Source organism: Etheostoma spectabile, chromosome 11 (assembly GCF_008692095.1).
Source record: "Etheostoma spectabile isolate EspeVRDwgs_2016 chromosome 11, UIUC_Espe_1.0, whole genome shotgun sequence".
NCBI lineage: Eukaryota > Metazoa > Chordata > Actinopteri > Perciformes > Percidae > Etheostoma > Etheostoma spectabile.
In genome coordinates, this window is record NC_045743.1 from 6,102,013 (window position 1) to 6,123,370 (window position 21,358).

A 21,358-nucleotide genomic window follows, 5' to 3' on the forward strand; every position below is an offset into this window, starting at 1 on the left:
ATACTCCTGTCTCTTTGGTCCTAATCACACAGTCATAGTCTCAAGAGGCACCATCTCACCTCACTGTCCCATGTTTCTGAAATGAGCTTTGACATTTTCCCATGTTTTCGATCCTGATGAAAAAAGGCACTTGTACGGTTTTCCAATAATGCCTAACTCTAAATGTAGATTATGAGACGATGAGTTCTGTGAAATGGAACAGGCGTGTCCTGCCCACCACAGAAATGATTTTATAAATGTTCAGTCCCTGCAACATTGCGATACATTACAGCAAACACACCAAGGTGTTAATGCTTTTCCATGAAAAAAAAACATTTGCTAAAGTATTTCAAGGATTAATCTGCAAAACCCTTTCAGAAAGCGTTGTGTAAAGAGCTTTGATGATAAATAAAACCATTTGTACTCATGATTCATTATATTGTGGTACTGCAGCTGTACTGTTCCTTGCAGGCTATCATTCATTGTGTAACCTGGTGGATATCTCATTTCTGGAATTGACCTTTCTCCAGTATACCGATTAGGAAAATGCCATTGCTTGTTTGTGTAGACAATAGATGAAAACACTCTAGAAATTACAAACAAGTGAATGTGATTTTTGTGCTGACATGTCTGGGAAATAAGTATCTTTGCATGCTTCCCTTCCCTCTGGGTTTAATTCAAATAGGCAAATACAAAAGGAACACATCTAAATTAATTTTTTAAACTTCAAACAAAGCAGTGTAGACCTCTGTGAGAAAATGAGTTATGTTATTTTCCATACTCGCTTACATATTTTGCTCCCTCTCATATAAAAAGGTACACTGTGATGAGTCATCAAGTGAACCAATGGTTTAATATTAGAAGCTCAGACAAACACCACTGCCAGTGAAAAGTTCCAATATGCTGCCTGATGATGCAGTTGGTATTAAAGGGATCGCTGCTGTATCAGACTGAGAGTGCTGAGGTTTTAAATTGGATTCCAGTAATATATCTCATGGCTTTTTTTTTCTACCATCTCTGTGGGCCCAGGGCCCGTTCTGTCAAAAAACAGGAAAGAGTCAACGTGCCTTTAATCCCAGCTTGGTCTCTTGCAAATTTCAAATTCCTCTAACATCCAAATTCACCTATTTCTCCATCTTGTCCTCCCTGTCTGCTTTGTGTTTTGTCCTCTGGGGAAATTTTACCATTTGTATCTGAAGTCGTTGGCAGTGTTTGTGATTGATGGATCGATGTGAGGTGCTTATGGCGAGCTGACTGATAAATAAAAGACTAGGTAAATGTCTGGAGTATCCCATCACAGTGCAAATATCACAGCCACTCTGGGTGGAACATTGATTTTCAACTTCAACTGTGGTTCCGTCCAGCACACCCATAACAATTACAAGAGAACATGTCTAGAGAATATAACCTCTTTTGAAAGACACACAATATATGATCCATTTATGACCATTTAAAATAATCTTGGTTCAATACTGTGGACTAAGGAGAACTATGAGCAAGTGGGGACCGCATCAACAAAAAATGGCTCAACATTGTGCAACACTATGTTGTACATGGCGTTCTTATTTCAGCAATGCTATGATTCAATTTAATGAATTGTGTGTCAAAAACAGTGCTCCAAAACACCATGCAAAACTAAAAGCTATTACCTTTAAATTATTGCCTCTGCTTCACTTCCTCACTACGGAGAACCACGAACATGACTACACAGCAATAAACCATTATCAACACTGAAAACCAAAACCAAAGTACAGCCGTGTCTGACGATTTAACAGATGTTATACATCTAAAATGTCATAAATGCATAAGTGGTGACCAGGATGCAAAACCAAGCTCTCGGTTATATGGCATACTAGATGAGGGTTAAATGCGATGGACACATGATGTTTGTGTTTAACCTTTAAAGTTGTTAACAGATGGGTTTTCAAACCATAAATTCGGCATCACAAGTACTTTCCAGAGACAGAGGTGGGAAGTAAAAGTACAAATACTTTGTGTTGGTCTGTATTTAAAGCAAGTTAGCTAGTGATTGTGTTGTTTGTGTTTTCCACCTGTTCCCTAGGTTGCACCTGGCTGTTGATTCATAATGCCGATTGTTGAATGCCCTGGCTCACGTTTGTGTTTTAGGTGCATTATTTACATGCTACACTTAGGCTACACTGTATTAAGATAATGTAATTAATAGTGGGTTTATTGTTATTTGCTAGCATATATGATTCCAACATGCATCGTCTATAGAAGCCTTTACAATGTTATTTATTTCTTTGCAGAACCACACACACCCATAGCAGTGCTACCCATGCCCATGTTAGTACAGTTGCTTGATTGTAATGAAGCATCAAAAGAGAGAAGTTGTCTCCGTCTGTGTTTTAACAGACACACCTGGGGGCGAAGTTGAAAACCAGAATCAGCTTTAAATACAGTCCTCATCTTTTCCTCACTAACAAGTTTCAAATAATTTCACTGGAGCTACCATTATTATTGTTTGAGTCATCAATACCAAATTCAATCTAATTGTCAATACAGTAGGCTATTGTACGTTGCACTTCATGCACCACTGCAAGACAACTTAGCAGATTCCCAACCATCCTTGTCCTTATCTGAGAGAGATGTTTGAGATAGTAGACTATGCATCAAGAATGATTCCTGGCGAATGTGGTGCAAAATTCTAAAATATAGGGAACTCTTCATTAAATGTTGTTTGTAATTTCTATGTATCCTTTATTTTCTTTCCAGAAGCCATATTTGAGCACACACACAAACATGTAGATTGCTTTAAAGTGTTTTTGGAGATTAAAAAAGAGAAACTGCTTAAACTCTGTGAACTCTCACAGAATCACAACTGAATTTATATCTTGCTTGATATCTTGCTGGAGTTCCATTCTCTGTCACAATAATCATATATGTGATGTTTTAGGCCTATTGGCAGACACTCATTTAAAATGTAGCCAATGGCATTTAAAGAGCATGTTCTCCATTTCCAATGAAATTTCTCAGCTTGCACTCTCAAAAATGGTTGTCATTCGCAAGGCTACTTTTACTTTTACACTTTAAGTAAATTTCCAAACCTGTACTTTGTTACTTTTACTTGTGTAAAGAAGTTAAATCAGTACTTCTCTTCTTCGAGTATTTTTTAACAGTATCAGTACTTCTACTTAAGTACGGGAAGTGAGTACTTTTGCCATCTCTGTCCAGAGATAAATGTGATGTCACAGTCCACTTTTCTAAAAGTCATCTTAAATGCTGCTAACCTATCTTTAACGTTATATATAAATAAATTACAACAATCAACTCAAAATTTATCACAGTGATTTTTTTTGTGTGTGCCAGGAATCTCAGTTAAAACCACAGACACCAAAATGTCATATTTAATATTATTCTGTTGAAAGGGGAAGACATCATAAAAACAGATTGTCAGTTTCATGCCTACAAGGCAACAGCTGCTACAGTTCCACGTGTGTCTTGCTTTGATGAAGTTAAGACATTGGTTAGGAATAAGCAATTTCACCAAATGTCAAAATGCAAGTTAGCCAGATGTTTGCATGTGACAAATACAAATGCAGAATGGGGATGAGATATAGTATGCCCCTATGGGCAGTGTGATCCTGGCAGTTTTTTAACCTTAACCCGACATTGTCCTACCTAACCTGTTTCTTTTTGGCTCCTTTTCAATTTCTTTGGCTTTCCAATTTTCCATTCCCCCTCCCATATTTTAACCTTTTCTTCTCTTATCTCATTCCCCATCATCTTGTTCCCTGTACAAAACAACTGATAAGAAAATAAATCCGTGTGTGTGTGTGTGTGTGTGTGTGTGTGGTGTGTTGTGGTGTGTGTGTGGTGTGGTGTGTGTGTGTGTGTGTGTGTGTGTGTGTGTGTGTGTGTGTGTGTGTGTGTGGTGTGTGTGTGTTGTGTGTGGTGTGTGTGTGAGAGAGATAGCTTTGGTTTTCTGGCTGCCTTGTCAGCAGACTGAGTTTCTTTGAATCTAATTCACAACACAGCTCACTTAAAAAGCAGACTTTAATTAGGACATAACAAGGAAGTTCACTCAATCTCCCTCATTCTATTTCCCTCTTAGCCTTTGTTTCCTTTTTTTCTGGGTCTTGTTTGGCTAATCCTTCTCTCTTGCACACTTACAATTTCTTAAAAACAATAAGTCGCCAAAACAACTTTTTTCTGTCAATTTTTCCATTGATCATCACCATCTGGGGGACACAATCCTAAAAAGAACTAATCATGTTGAGACGTGCACAGCAACAGTGAGAAAAACGGTTATCCCTCAGCTCACCTACACCAGTGAGGAATGCTCCATTGTCAAGATGTAGCAAGTGTTGATCAACACCAATCGAGTGTTACCTCAAAGTGGTTTGGACAGATCCTCAAGGTCTCATGAAGATATAGACAGTGCAATACAGTAGGGGTGGGAATCCCCAGGGCCCCAATACACAAGGTCACAATACGATACAATTGCGAATTTAAATTTATTTTGATATTCTGCTATTTATATTGCAATTTGTTACCTTTTTTTCCAACTTAAAATTATTTCCCTAAAAGGAAAACTTTGTGAACATCTGTTTATCTAAAAAGATACATTTCTCTGTTTCTTCAATTTTATGCACAAGCACTTTTGTTATCTGATAAAAATGTATCTTTGTCGAAGCAGCTGATGTTTAAATCGATAAACAAGAGACTATGCGTCCATGTCCAATTTTGCCACATAAAATATTGCGATACTATGCTGTATTGATTGTATCCCCCACCCCTACAATACTAGGGCTGGGTACTGAATTCAATACTTTTTATGCACCAACCAAAGTGCCTTTAAAGCATTGAGTGTTGAAAAATGCCTCATCATTCAATGCCCAATTTCAGTCCCTAAGGAGTAAATCTCATCATTGTCCGTTAGCCAATAAGCATGCAGCATGCTTCTACCAAGATACTGCATAATAATTTTTGTGATTGGCTTTCTGACGTTACACGTCGTAGAGACACGCAGGAAAAACTCTACGTTACTCAGAGACAGGGTTCATGTAGTAGCAGCTAAAAACAAAACAAAATATGCGATGTAAAATGTTGTAATTTCTTTTTGTTTTATAAAATTTGTATTGAAAAAAAGCAATGTTTAGGACGCGGTATCGAAGGCACAGTATTGGTATCAGTACCGGTATCGATACACAGCCATATACAATACAGACAGAAGAACAAGACAGGCCAACACAGGGTAACATAAATGGATCATAAAGCTTTTGAGCATTCAGTCCCTTGATTCAAGGAGTCTGTTAGAAGTGAGTCAGTTACTCTTGCAGGTACTGCTGTCAGAAGGCCTTGCCATAGCAACACAAACATTTAGCCTGGTACCAGTTCAGTGCAATGGCACCTGTCTGGGGTAGGCATGAGGCAGAGGGGTAGCAGATCTGATTAATGCCAAGCCAAGGGACCTTGGTTTCAGTCTGGCTGTTGCAATGGCACACCAGCTGCTCCCACAGACCCCAGCTGAACTTTATTGGCAACCAGAGAGCAGAGATTAACACAGTGACCCGCAAAGACTGCTGGTAGGACTGACACAGATACACCTTGACAGCTGGGTAAACGACTGGCCACTGACTGGCATGTCCAAAAAAAAAAAAAAAAAAGAATCAATGTATTTTAGGGTATAGTGTGAGAACCTCTTGAATCTTATGAGTTCATCGACTGATTTCACAAAAAAACAGAGTACAGTGTGTCTTTACCGGGAGACAAGCAGGCTGCAGTCCTGCTTAGAGCCGAAGCCAAGGGGAGATATTATTTACTGTGTACCTGAGAAAAGCTCTAATTGTCCTTTTTGCCAAATTGACAGTGGAAAAATGCTCCAGTGCATGTATTTTGACTATCATTAAATTCAATGTCATATACATTTATAGAAAACAAAAATACACAGTAGTACAAACTACAATCTGAATAAGCAAGCCACCATTTGTGTGAAACACAATGGCTCAATGGTTGAAACAATGCCCAGTGTTCATTGTCCCTTGGCTAAAATTTTATCATGCCAATGTTTGTTTTATTGGATGTCATAAGAACTGTTTTGTGTTTTGTGTGTGTGTGTGTGTGTGTTGTGTGTGTCTCTCTAGTATCCAGATCTCATCCTCAAATGTTTACTGTGCACACACAACACACACACACAACACACACACACCACACACACACACACACACACACACACACACACACACAATAAACCAACATTTTCACTCAACCATGTACAGCAAACACCCTCATACATCCACCTGCATACACACCTTCTTTGTCGTCATGGCGAATGATGGCATCCTGTATTATATCGGCGAGGCTGAAGTGAACGCGGTGCTTCTTGCGGTGGCTGGGCGGCGCTCGAACCTTGAGTCCACTTTGCTGGCGCTGAAGACTTTTTTCCCTCTCGTAGTACGCCCTTATTTGGTCACAGCGCATCCTCCTGACCAGCCGCTGGCGCTGGCCAATGGGGAGAGACTCCAGCAGACACTGGTCTATCTCCATGTTCTGACGAAAGACATTACATAGCTGGAAACAACCTAGTGAGAAAAAGAGAAAGAGCAAGACAACGCTAATGATATTTAGTGTCAGAAAACAAAAAATACAAAAGTCATTTAACATGCAGAATCTGCTTTTACTCAAGATCTGGTGGCAAGCGGTCCACCCAAAGAGTAAGGATGAAAATCTGGTGGATCAGTGAAAACATAGTACATAGTATTTACTCTTACTTACTGTGCAAATAAGTATCAAAGTGATTACACATGCTCTCAGTTTCATCTCCAGGCAGAACGGTGTTATTGTTTTCTGTGCATGCATGTATGTTTTGCATGTCTCTGTCCGCAGTTGTGTGTGGGCCGCTATTTAGCATACAGTATTTACTGTAAAGGATATTTGCTGTTTCTGTTGAGCCGTGGGGTGAGTTGAGAGAAGCATCACAGCATTTAGTGTGTTGTCTGTCCTGTCCCACTGATTCTCTTGACTCTGCCTAATCTATCTTCCTCTCAGTGGAGCCAAACAGATCTCATCCCAAACAGCTGCTAAACCTATTATGGGCTGCTTGGATGATTAGGGTGTACAGTGCATGGCTGTAGGTGGGCTCAGAATGAGATTCATGAGATGAGATGCTTAGGTACTTCACGGAGTGTGCTCAAAAAAAATCAAAAAACAACATGCATTCAAAACAAAAAGATTGACATAAGGTAAGTAAAAGTATTTGCAGCAATCTGGCCTTGGTAATTTCACAAATTTAGCCTACAACCACTCCAGAGAACAAGAAAAACGTGAGGTGGATGTCTTTGCAGAAATAGTGTGTTTTTTTTCTGACTCACCAATCCATCCCATTTTGGCCAATGCTGTCTCTATCTCATTCCTTTTCTTTTTTTTAATCAAACTCACCTTTGTTGCTCTGGTTCTTTTGGGCCCATTTTGTTTTAAGTAGCCACCCCTTGAAGCATATTTGTCTCTCAATTGATCTCCAGTGTTTCTCAATGTTTCTACTTCAACTCTCTCTTTCTCTGTTAGGTTGAGAGAGCACACATCACTCTGTCAAGAGCAATGTAATGTTAGTGGGACACCTCTGAAGTACTACATGTCCCATGTTTCCTACAAAACCGTCTGTCTCTTTCTCAATTCTACCATCTGTCTTGTCTCTTTTCAAATCCATAGGGTGGCATGTGCCATTGGACTGTTGCTACTTTACTTTGTGTCTACTTTATACAGCAAACTGCTGTTTTTCCTCTGTAGGGGCTGAAGTGTGTTTGGTCTAGATCTTAATCAGGTAGAGACAAAGCCATCCAGGCAGACAAATGGAGCTTTCACATCTACACATTTGTTCAACACCTGCCCCCTCCACCCTGGTTTGCCACACATACACGCATCCTGCACAATACACCAGTGCCATCTGCTCTGGTTAGATATGTAAAAAAAAGCTTCTTTTGTATTCAGGTTCCAGACCGGGGGGGGGGGGGGGGGAGTCATTATTATACTGTTCATGCCGGGTGTCTGCTTCAACTATATTTTATTTTAGGAACTTGACTGTGCCCACACAAACATACAAACACAAAAACCCTACTGCCTTTTCCAATATCATGCCACTCCATCTCTACACAGTTCAGCTTTCCTAGTCCCATGTTATTGCCTACTTTTTTACTTCTACTCTCACATATATCTCCCCCTCACCTTTTCTTCTACTCAGTCCATTTTGATTTGTGACTTGCAGTAGTTGTTGTGGTGCGTACAGTCTGTGTCCATAGTAGACACAAGAGTGGGTGCACTGATACAAGTTGCCTTGATCTGTTGTATGCTGACACAACTTACTGCAGGGTTCAAAATACAGAACGTCACGAGCAGAACTCACCCCTCCTGGAGCATTAGGCTATATGTATGCACACCCCAGACAACCAGCTTAGGCCAGTGTGTCAGCCTAACGGCCAGAGAGCTCAGGTGAGTGGAAAAGGGTAAATGGTAAAGAGCTAAGGCTGCAACTAAAGATTATTTTGGATTAGTAATTAATCAGACAATTATTTTCTTGATTAATTGAATCGTCAGTCAGTCCATAAAAGGTCAGAAAATCATGAAAAACAAAAAAAGACAAATGTTAGGCAAAGCCTAACATTGTCATATTGCTCATTTTATCTGACTGTAACAACAGTCTTAAACCCCGACCACACCAAGAAAAATCATGGAGGCTACAGATTTTTATTGTTTTTGCTCTTCTTTTCAACACTTAGATAGTAGTTTGAGTGACAGTAAGTAGCAGGGATCATAAAACACACTAGTCGTTTTACCCCACAAAATGTGGATATGGTGAACTGCCTGTCTCTATTACTGCCTTGACTTTGTGACTGTCATCTCTTCCTTGGTTAGGCCATATCCTTCACACTCCGTCAACCTCATATATCATCTACTATACAGGCATTCAAGGCTACAGTCACATCAACCAGTAAACTCAGCGCATAAGACCGATGTCACATGACATAGCATATAGACGCTGACATGATTCACTCACATGACATTAAGGTATGCACAGTAGTAGATGGATATCCATTGGATTAAAAAATCATCAATACAGCTTAACACCGATGCAAAACAACATTTTGTTAGTAAATGAACATAAAGTGATGCAAAAGCACTTGTCTATATGTATGCTCAGTGTGCTAAAAGGTTCAATTTAACTTCACAACAGTTCACACGTGACACTAAATGTTGTGATTGGGGTTGTCCCTCATGACTTGCCATAACATGCTGTGTGTTGCTGCATTTACATGTAATGTGGCTGAATGTGTTGTTAACAATATACACTCATTGGTTGGTGTATCAAAACATTCCCAGGAGAATATCTTTGTCTCCTGTTTTTAGATGAAACCACTGACAGCAAGAAAGAATTAGCCCTCAGTCAATAAACACTTGAATTTCCATTTTTCAAATGAAAACAGTATTTTAATTTTCAACAACATGGCTGATAAAAACACATAATTTCTACTTAATCTCACTGTTTGCAAAATTTATGACATAATGCGTGCTCCAAAACACTGGCGTTTGCTACTGGGTGATAAATAGCTCAAAACAGACACATGAAATGTGAATGAGAGAGGGAAAGGACAGAAGAGCTGGACCTAATGGGAAATAGTGCTGAGTAAATCTGAGAGAGATGGAATAAGTGAAGGGACAGAAAGAGAGAGAGAGAGACAGAGACAGAGAGAGATAGAAAGCAGTTTCTTTTTTTCTGCTGCCATCCTATGCCCAGGCTATCAGTTATTGATTGAATGTGGAACATCCCATTCAGGCTCCAGCTAATAACACTGCCTACACTGAAGGAGCTTGTAAATTAGAAAATAGAGCACAAACATACACACACATGCGGCAAACTGCAGACCCCATAAATGTGCAAGATATGCAGTAGATGGATGTATGTAGTGGGTAGTGATTTGGGGATAGACAGGTAGCGTTCTCAGAGTCAAGGACAGACTTTAGGCAGCATGTATCACCTCTATAATAACATTCACTGTTTTAACTTTTATTCTCTTTCCTTCATATCTTGCTTTCACCTCTCAAATATCAGTATCACTCTCCCTCATTACTCCCCGAATTCTGCTTATCATTCCTCGCACCACATTCTTCATGTGTCACTCATTCCATCTTCACGTCCTTTCCATTTTCCAATCCTGCTATTCCCTCCACTCTCTGCTATGCTCCTCCAAATCACCCTCAGTTTCTCTCCATCTGTCCTTCTCTCTGAAATGACTTTTTCTCTCCATCAGTCTGTCACTGTGTTATAAATATGCCAGACGCTCATGGGATCTGCATCTTTGTGGCTCTATTTCATCTTCCGTTCCCTCTGTCAGTACCTGCCGCATTTACCGGTCAACTACACACATCTGCAGCAGCTCTCTGCAGCAAGCTCGCACACCCACTTACTGCGCGCACACACACACACACACACACACACAAGTTTAGATTGTGCTGCTTTGTTGGCAGCTGGTGACCAGAATTCTTAAGCATGTAAACTCATACAGTATTTGACACCCTGCATATATAGTAAGTGCTGACACAACAGGCACACACCCATGGTTGGGGCACGGACAAGTGCATTTGCAAACACATACACACTTGCATGCACAGGAATAGCTGGTGAATGGCTACTTACAGCATTTGATGAAATGGTAGTGAGACATTTTCTGACTGAGGTCGGATATTCCGCCAGTCAGGTAAAGAGGCTTGCAGGCAGGCAGAAAGGAAGGCAGGGACTCAGTAATTCAAAAGACAGGCAGAAAGTAGCCAGCTACAGGTTCCAGCAAAAACTAACTAATGCAGAGCTTGTAAACCGGCAGGATGCATTATTAATCTGGCTCCCTGCATGCTATCCAAACTCAGTTCCATTGTCTGCATTATTCACCAGCAGCAACAGCAGCAGCTCCAGTTGCAGCACATGCACCATCTACATGCGCACAGACCCAGACTCACAGACACACATACACTCACTCACTCACACACACACAGACATTCACTCCTTCGATCAACCCGTTGTCGAGGGGAGCTGCGGCTGTTTCTAGCTCTCCTCGCCTAAAGCCGGATAACCGCTGCAAAACCTCTTCCCATCCATGACAGGCGCACGTGGTCCACTCGCGTCACCGACTGCCTGCTCAGCCCACCTCTCACTCAACACACCCCCAATGACGCAATGCTCTTCACCTCCTTACACCTCCTCTTTCCCCCGCCCCCCCACTACACAAAGATGGCAAGAGACAGGGAGAGAGAGGGAGTGTTAGATTGGATAGAAGTACAGCTAAGGAGAGAGAGAGAGAGAAGCTGCTGCAGTGCGGCTTTTGGTGTGGTGACAGGTTACGTGCTCATCAACGGTCTTAAACTGGCCACAAACTAACTACTGATAGCTACAGTTTACTAGAATGGTAGGGCTTGAGGCGAGTACATTAACACACACTCTATAATGCGTTTGTATGTGATTGCCGCGTCACTAGGGCAAACCCTCTCTGACTCTGATTTGCACAAGTAGGGTGAGAAGTTGAGGATGAACAAAAGAGAAAGAAAGACAGGTGAGAATCGGGGAAGAACAGCAGCATAGAGAGAGAGGAAAAAAGGATAAAACAAAATAGCAAGAAAGACTCGTTAAAACAATTTAACGAGGTGGCCAGTGTGTGACCAAAGCAGGAATGTGACATACATTTTAAAAATCTTTGAAACAGTGCTCACACAATAGGTAGCATGTAGCATTTTCTGAGGGCTGATTTTCTGTTATCTCTCTTTGCTGTCAACCATGGGATATGTGGAGATGGGATAAAAAAGCATGAGAAGCAGGTGAGGTTTGTGATTAGGAGAGGAGCAGCAGAGCAAGCTTAAAAGGGAACGAGTTAAAGGCAGAGACTTGGAAATAGATGTGTGTATGTGTGTGTATGTATGTGTGTGTGTGCGTTAGTGTGTGTGTGTCAGACTGAATGCTCGAGTAATTTCTGTCACAGGAAATCGGGTCACAGAAGCAACTGGCGGCATCTTCAGCAAAACACAGCCAGACAAACTATTGCAACATCTACCTGAGTAAAATGAAATGCCAGTGTTGTGTGTGTGTGTGGTGTGTGTGTGTGTGTGTGTGTGTGTGTGTGTGTGTGTGTGTGTGTGGTGTGTGTGTGTGTGTGTGTGTGTGTGTGTGGGGTGTGTGTGCGCATTGATAGACCTGTAACATGCTTTATCAGAAGAGTGGTGACGTACTGGTGCATTGGGAACAGTACAAAGTCTCACAAAAGGTCTCAATGTGAGACAATCTCGAAACCCAACTGCTAGCGGTCTGATGACAATTTAGTCTTTGGGGGAAAAGGACCAATATTTCTTGGGTACCGGTCAAGGTTGTGATCGTTGACGAAAACAAACGAAATAACGAAAACTAGGTGGGAAAAAAACATTGTCGTTAACTGAAATAAAGATAAAAACGTTAACTAGAACTGTAATGTATGTTTGCAAAACTACGTTATATATAACTAAAACGTTATATCTCTGAGTTGCCATTTCCGACTATAGTTTCATACAGTCTATGCCATAGACATACTGTATATAGTTTCCAACAGGGAACCCAGAAATTCCGACATTCTATGTCAAATTGAACACAACGTCCATGCCACTCACCAAATGTTGAAAGAAAGAGGCAGAGTCCTATTTTATTATGACAGTGTCTGATAATAGCAAGAGCCTTGCAGTGGAAGGTGGTAAAATATGTGGACAAAAAGGGAAAAATCTCACAAATTTGAGAAGCTAACCTACATGTAGCTTACCTTGACAAGATAAAAGAGACGGCAAAGCCCACTTTCCCCAAAACAATGGCTAACCCCGGTACAGGGCGTGGATGTGTGGATACGTAGGGACAGGCAGCACGACGAAGACAACCGTAGGACAGAGAACACTACAGGTGTGCTTTCACCGGCAACCCCATAGCTGCTGGTTAGTAAATATGCAGGACCACCAAAAGCAGGAGGAAGTTTGGGTTAATATGTGTATAGATACTGGGAAGACTACACAACTGTGTGAGTCGATTTACATCAAAACATTTGGCACTTTACTTGAACCAAAGTTCAAAACACCTGTCCTGTGGCCATTTAGTTTTTTTTTTCCTGTCACATGCCACTTACATATTTTGCAACTTTGGGTGTTATTGTTGAATAAATTGTGAATAGCCTTCATATTTCTAACAGTGTATGTTTTTGTTAAGTTACTATTACACAATACCTGTTCTGATCTTATTGAATCGTTCCCCTAACAAATAACATTTTAAAGACATGTCTTAAAGACATAAAGACTAAAACTAACAAAAACTAAACTCAAACTAAGCATATGGTCCGCTTAAAAACTAATTAAAAGAATAAACTTAATTTGAAAACAAAAAGTCAAAACGAAATTAAAATAAAAACTAATGGAAAATGCAAAACTACACTCACCATGGTTCCGATGGAGCCAGAGATAACAGAAAACAGTTATCCAGGCCAAGACTTCCTCCTCCATACACCGGTCAACAGTTTGATTAGCAATCTGATTAATGAACCAATTGTTACAAGTCTACCCTAAGTTAAGATATCTGCGTATGAATGCAGATACATTCTTTTAAAGCTAATAAAAAGCTAAATCGTTGCCAGACGAGAGCCCATGGGTTACGAGATTGTATTTCAACCAATTAGTTCCGTATCTTTTGCTGTCAACACGGACTGTTTACCTGCATTCCACTAAAGCCCGCTCAAACCCGATTGGTTAATATTATTGGCTTAGTGGTTAGCATTGCTGCCTCACAGCAGGTACTGGCACTGTTGGGTACTGGGTTTGCATGTTCTCCCAATGTTGGCCTAGGTTCCGTCTGGGTGCTCTGATTTCCTTTCACCATAAAGACATGCATGTTAGATAGTTCCTGCCATTGCCTTTTACAAAAGATAGTGGGATTACAACTGGAGATGGTCCCCGGACTATGGCTGCCATGTGATCCTAAATATTTATGATGGTTTGAATGCAAAGTATACTCATATACATAAAAATGTACTTGGCAAAAAAGGATATATATATTACAAACTTCCAATATCAAAATATTGCCTATTTCTGCTGAAACAGCAACCGGATAATGGGTTGGAGTCTCGTCCTAAGAATTTGTTACAATTAGGTGAAGCACCTGAGCAAGGAGGTACACGGAGAGTTCAGATACAGACAATAGAGATAGATAATAGACAGAAGGGATTCATTATATGAGATATTTAAAAATGCAGCAATTAATGGTGAAACTTTGTTAAGTACATTCATTTTATATAACGTAAATGTGTGCAATAGTATGCATCCGTGTATGTTTGTTTAGTATCAGAATTAATGATGTCAATGCTTGTACTGTAGCAAGTGTCTAAGAATTGTGCCTCCCTGTTTCTATAAAGCAATCACAAACTCAAAACAACTTTTGATCCACAGTAGATGACATGTCATTCTCTTTGACACAACTGTCATTCTGCCATAATCACCATCACGTGACAATCATTACTACGACTGTGTCACCACTATGATTTTTATGGCTACCACCCTAGAGCGTGTGCATACTTCCACTGACACTAATAATGAGGGATGTCTGATGCAGGAAATGTTCCCAATTACTGCAAAGCCAAAGGCACATGGAAAGTTTGGGGGTGATGCATTATATATGAAAAGCTATCTCTTTGGATTAATTATTCATTCAAATGTGATATATTTACACAAATAAATATTTATTAATTTTACCAGACAAATTTAAAATTCTAAATACTATTTGCATGTCTTATGGATTGCTCGGTGTTGCCATACAAATTAATACCTTGTGTACTATCTGGCACATGTGAATCTCACACATCCACACGCTTTTTGAGCAAGCAAGCACAGTGCATTTACCAGAAATCCCTCAAGTCCCAATGGACCACAAGACTCTGTGATTGCGATCTCTTGTTAATTAGAATCTCTCTCTCTTTTTGACCATTCAGGTTAATCCAGTGCTTTTCTATTTGGATTACTTTATCTACTTTGCCTCCTTCAGTCTCTACCTAAACCCTTCTCCTCTATACAGTATCTGCACAGTCAAAGTAATTTGATTGTCCTGCAACTATTTTCCTGGAGTATTTACATTTATTACATTGACTATAGGGGCACAACACAACCCTATATAATATGTTGTTCCTCACATAGATCTCCTTTAATTACACAGTTCTTTTCATGACTTACTTTGTGTATCATATACAATCTGCCATAATAGACAGTGCTGTGGTTGTTAAGCTGAGGTAATAGCTTGTGTTTTTGTCACTTCATTGGGTTTTATTTTTACATTGCTAATTGCATGGCTGTTTTTGTTAATTCTCCTACCAATGACACACTCTGAAATTGTCAAGTGTTTATTTCATTACATGAGACTTTCTTTATTTATTAGGTTTCAACTAATTGGAAATGGAACTGTAAGGCCCAATCTCAGGCGTTGCACTGAATCCTTACAACACTGTTACATATGGTATCAAACTTAATGTTGTGAGTCGCCTCAGACCTCAGTGTTTCCTTTAGGATTTTTTTTTTAGCAGTGGGGGCAGGTTTGTCAAAACATCGATGATGAAAAAGACAACACCAAAATGTATATATAAATAATATGTTGACATTGATATATGAGACTAGATATTGTCCTACATTTTGTTTATTAATACTGTGATATGATAAGTGTTTTCTTAGGCTGCATTACAGTAAAGTGATGTCATTTTCCAACAGACTTTCTAGCTGTTTTGTTATTTGCCTTTACCCATGTAGTCATATTATCCACATTATTGTTGATTATTTATCAAAACTCTCATTGTGTTATTATTTTTGTGAAAGCACCAATATTCAACCCTACAAAATTGCCGTATCATGTCAACATTGATTTTTTTGTTCCAAAAATATTGTGATATTTGATTTTTTTCCGTATTACCCAGCTCTAGTTGAAACAAAACATTCTAAAAAGGCACGTTTTGAACGGGCACTGCACTAGTTAAAACCTCTTTACAGACATCGTCCCGTGGACGGTACGTTTTCCCCACTGAAGCAAAGCCGTTTTCTTCACTCATACACGTTTTCATATATTGCAAGCATTAAATCTTCATAAACATGCTCATGCAGCCCACCATTTGAAAGCTTAAAGTCTCATGATTCGATTAAGCCCACACGCAAAGCATATATAACAGTTAAAATCCTGTTATGAAGTTAAAGAAAATAAAGAAATACAGAAAGATACTGCCCCGCTACTGTCTAAAGTCGAGTGTGCATCCATACCATTTTTCTTGTGTCTTTATTCACAGCGGTAAAAGATTGCCAAAACCTTTTTTTCGACATTGCCAACAATCCAAGGAATTAGAATATCCAAGTAATTTAATCCAAAACGAGCTGGTTGCCTCACAATCTTGTTTCTGGCCGGGTTATAACGGAAAAAAGCTAAACAGTCTCTCTTCTCCCCCGAGGCTGCTACTATCTTACTGAGCACACCATCAAATTCTTGGACGTCAGAAGATTCCAAGGCTATGTGTTTTCAGACAATCCATCTACTGTAACCCGAGATAGTCCTGGTCAAAGCCAATAACGTCGCAGAGTTCAGGGAGGACCCATGTGTGAAAGATTGACATTCCCTTGTCCCAGTTAAAACTAGATGTTACGAGACCGGCCTACCTGTTTAGCCAATAAGAAGACGAATCGATTGATACCAAACTTGACCAGAAAATTTTAACCCTGTGATTGCTGCAGCTGTGTCAAAGCAAAAATAGGGCCTTAGTTAATACATTTCACCATTTCATCAATTTATAATATAAATACATTCATATAAAATCCATTTTCCGAGTCTTTTTCTTCTGGATTTTTTCTGTAATAAGTTGAGACATGTGGCTATGGTATTGGTATTGTGTGTAGCCCATCTGATGTGTTTACAGTAGTGTTTTCAAATCATTTTACAGATGCTTGACTTGGACGGAAATAGAAAACCTCCATTCTAACCTTTGTAGCTCTGTGTCAGTAAGGCCTAGAATCACACTGACACTTGGAACAAAAAAATTGAGATTGTTAACTTCCCAATGACCATCCCAGAGGGCCTAAGTATATGGGAGCTGTATCACTTTTATTTTGGTAAAACATTTAGCCTAGAAACCATGTATTTTCAAGTGTTTTGATTGCTGAATTACTTACAATAAAATTACAAATTTATTTTTCTTTAAGTGCACAGACTTTTGTGTGCATGTGTGAAATCTATTTATAATCTGGGTTTCACCCTTAAGGATGGATTATATTGTAATCCAACCATTTTTCTCCAAAACAGCAGCTCAGTCCAGGTTTAAACTGAACAGCAGGGATTACTATTTTATATTCATAATACTAGTTAATAGCCTAACTGCAGCTATATCGGTCAACGCCAAGGTCGCCTGCAAGGGGAGGATTTAAATGCTCTCCTGTAACAATGCTGCAGAGCACAGAGAACCTCCACTAATTTAAAAAGAGTTTAATGTACCTTGTGCAAGTCTATCTAGCATTAAAGCTGCATTATGCAGTTTATGACCATTCAGCGACACACAGACTCACAAACAACTTATAGCAACTAGCCTTGACACAATATTAGTTTATAAAGTTCTTATGGATAACATACAACTGCCTACTATATCCAGAAAGGAAAAAAAAGCCACTTTCATCCGTCTGAAGTAATTTTCACTCTCAAGCTACAGCTCAGTCCGTCACAGTGTTGAGTCAGTGCCATTAGTGGAAAACACATTAAATGCATTAGTGGTAAAACATGATAGATAAATGGTGGACAACTAGAGGTAAGAGTGGCCACCTTGTTTATAAAAAAAGAAAAAGAAATATCAGCCACATTTCTGCTTTATGAGCAGATGTCCCCTTTAATCCATTTGTTTCAAAACAGAAAAAGTACAACAAGCGATACTGGTCCGTGCTATTGCTGCTTGTCACAATGCTCAATCTCGTGGGATTTTGTGCAGGTGCACTTTGTCCAACAGTCAGGGGCAGGGTATTTAACCAACAGAAATGTATCTGTATCTTTAGTACCAAGGATTGGCATTAAATACTTTATGCTTTGATCAGATCCTGATTTAAAATGATAAATTTGCCAAATTCAGACTGGGTTCTATTTTAGCAAAATCTTTGTATGGCGCCTCATGTTGATACTATATTTAACAATTCATTAGTTTGAGCTTTTCTTAAATAAAAAAAAAATAATATTGGTTGAAAAGTGGTATTAAAAAAATATTGTTACGATATTGGTTCAAGAAACTCTAACATTAACCTATGTTTAATATTGGCACTATTGAGAAATGGTGAATGCCCTAACTGTCACAGATTTGTTCCACATGCTTGTGAGTAAGGACCATTGTAGATAAAATCTTTATAATATTGCTTCCTTCTGAACCAAAACTTGTTTGTGTCCAGGGACACAGTCATCCACCAGGTGTGACAAGAAGGGAAATCTGCTGTGAAACAGCCTACCCATAACGTGTGCCAAGCCCATTGGTCTGTCATTCATCTAAAGTCAACGATCGCTGTCATGCAGATCAGTCATCTTCATACACACCAAATTGTGATGACAAGCTCCGGTAGATTGCTACAAATGGAACAGTGGCAGACTGATTCAGATCATTATCACTGCTAGCTGCAGGGAGACAGAAAAGGACATGATGGAATTGTGAGCAAGGGGCAGTAAAGTGAAAAATCTGTCAGAGTCAGGACAATGATTGACAAATGAAGTAAATTAGTATAGGACCTAGGCATAGAGACACAGAGGTGAGCTTTAAAAATGAATAGCTTATGAGCCAGTTTCTCTCCCATCACACTTTCTGATTATAATTATGTTTTGGTTTCTCCCTTTTTATCACCTCCACTTGTCAACCCCAAAATCCCTCTGCCTGTCTCTCTCCTTTACTACCCTCTCCCCTAGCTCCCAGTTTCAATCAGCTGGCACAATGGGCAACATGGACACATAAATGGCTGCAAGCTTCAGCGAGAGACATCCAATAACCAGACAAACAAAAGAGCAGCACAGTCCTGCATGTGAGAAGCTCCCCAATAAAGCATCACTTGGCACAGCGATGGCGTCCTCCTCCTGTTAAGTTGCCATGTTCTGTTCTCAGCTGACTAAGAGGGAAAACCATGACCACTGCCTGACACACACTGTATTAGTGACTCACAGGGAGCTAACAGACGCATGCACAGTTGGGTTGAACGCCTAACCCACATCAGCGCTCTGCTTATGTTATCATGCTACGCTCACAGCTGCTCAAATTCAAGTAGCAATGTTTCCTAAGAAACCTGCTGTGTATGTGAGCAAGTGCAAACACACCACACCACACCACACACACACACACACACACACACACACACACACACCACACACACACACACACACACACACACACACACACCTAAACATGTTCAATTATACACAACCAGCTGTTTTTTTTTTTTAGCAAATACAAGATACTTGCCGAAGGAACAATATAAAGTGATGCAAAACGATAAGGAGAGAGTAGGAAGAGAGGGACAACATTTTTATGTTATAATATAAAAGACAAATCTTTAGCACTGTCTTGTCATATGCAAATTGTGACCTCTTTGAAATACACAGGAAATTTTACATGAAATCAAACTTTCAGATTCACGCACATAGACAACAATTATTGGCTGGGGATTTAGCAGTGGGAACAAGATTGGTATGTTTCCTCTGGCAAAATGGTCTAGTTTGTAGCCAGACTCGCTTAAGTTCTGACAAAATCCAAGATGCAAAACAAAGAGCTTCCTATCTCACTGTAATCCTCACTATTTGCAAGTTCTCCCATCTGGCTTTAATAGTAGTTCAATCTCATGCAAGCTCAGTTTTATTTAGTCATTCCGTAGCCTACTGGATAAGAGACAAAGTCTGAATAAACCACAAACAGAAAAGAACACAGAAAGAGTGACAGCGAGAGAAATTGTAATGTCCTGCCTCAACAGTCTCAGAAACTAACTTTTGCAAACTCCCTTTAATGCATTCCTGTTAACATTTTTACATCTGAAAAACCCAAAAGAGCAGCATCAAGCCGATAAAATATTTAAAAAGTGACATTTATTTAAGGCAAAATGCATCTTTCTTCATAATCTAATGTTTCATGACTCCTTGATTTCTTAACTAATTTTAGAAAGCAGCTGTGCAGAGGAGGGGGAATGGGGAGACTAAAAAAAAAAAAAAAAGTCTCTGAAGAAGTGAAAATCTGCTCAGTGTTTTAAAGATATTTTTCTGCTTAAGTCCAGAACTGCATTGAAACAAGGGCAGGTAAGTTGTGTCTCTCAATCGCTCACAATTCAACAGTCAAAAAAAAAAAAAAAAAAAATGATTACATTAGGATTACAATTCCCATCCTAAATTCTAATATCGTTTATATTCTAACAACTGCATACTTCACACTATGGAGGTTTTCCAGTGGTGAGCGATAGAGATTACAAGTCCAAGACTCTCCACTGGGGGGCGTTTGTGCTGAGTTCCGGTTATGTTCCGTCCTCCGCACGCGTCATACCACACCGGGAGCATCTCAGAAGTAGAGCATCTTGCGGAGTGTAGGAATATTTTATTAAGAAAAGGTGTGAATGTGCCCGTTGCAAAAGAAGGAAGGGAGGAGGAAGAGCTGACTGCAAATACACAGACAAACGCTCACAAAAACACGCACGCACACAAGTTGACTTTATGGTGTAAACACAAATCATCATGTCGCTAAGCAATCTAGCTGAAACGCTTCCTCCTTGTCATGAACAGTGAACAAGAGGGGTACTTAGGGAACTGAAAGATTAAGAATAAAACTCAACTCATATAAAAAAGGATGCATTACTTAGGTTTGGCTTCAGATTATTAAAAGTAAACCTAAGTTTAGTGACCTGCGTTTCGCTACAGGGCAGTTCTGTTCTCAGAGTGGAGACAAAGTGATCGGAGCTGGTGTCGCTCTACGCTACTGACCCACTTGTGCCCCCAACCATGCCATCCAAAAAGCTGGCAGACTCACAGCCATTCACTCAGAAAGCTTTTAAACTGACTTAAGACATGCCAGCACTGCTTTACTTTGTACTGGAGCCTTTTAACTTAACATCCGCAATGTGGATGTGTTAACTAAAGTTTAAAGCACATTAAGTGGACTTTTCCTCTTTTACATAGAAACATTAACATTTATCCTGCCGTTTTTAAAACTAACATTTTTACCTTAAAGTCAACAAACTGGCCCATTTAAATTCAACAGCCATAGGCATACAGGTAAATGTGTTTCATGCACTGTCATGGACTTCTTTGACTGCCATGATTTTCTGAATAGAACAGGATAGTCTAGTTAGAAATGACAGCTAAATG

The 21,358-nt window shown here is 39.7% G+C and overlaps 1 protein-coding gene and 1 long non-coding RNA gene across 8 annotated transcripts in view; one reads left to right on the plus strand and one right to left on the minus strand.

The window, feature by feature from the left end:
• Nucleotides 1-21,358, minus strand: part of myo16 (myosin XVI) — a 119,539-nt gene that overhangs the window by 88,022 nt on the left and 10,159 nt on the right. For 3 of the 7 annotated variants that reach the window (XR_004334039.1, XM_032529120.1, XM_032529119.1), the window contains exons 1-2: nt 10,631-11,097; nt 6,255-6,524 (exon numbers count right to left, since the gene is read on the minus strand). Coding sequence is in view for 6 of the 7 variants with exons in the window: in XM_032529120.1 (XP_032385011.1) it covers nt 6,255-6,524; nt 10,631-10,658 (298 nt within the window). In the remaining variant the exon portion in view is untranslated. Of the gene's footprint in view, nt 1-6,254; nt 6,525-10,630; nt 11,099-21,358 lie in introns of those variants that run through there. The other 4 variants (XM_032529125.1, XM_032529124.1, XM_032529123.1 and 1 more) reach the window with 2 other exon arrangements.
• LOC116697822 (uncharacterized) lies at nt 228-20,562 on the plus strand. The gene is made up of 3 exons (XR_004334054.1): nt 228-238; nt 4,640-4,644; nt 20,477-20,562. It is a non-coding gene; the product is annotated as an uncharacterized LOC116697822 (long non-coding RNA).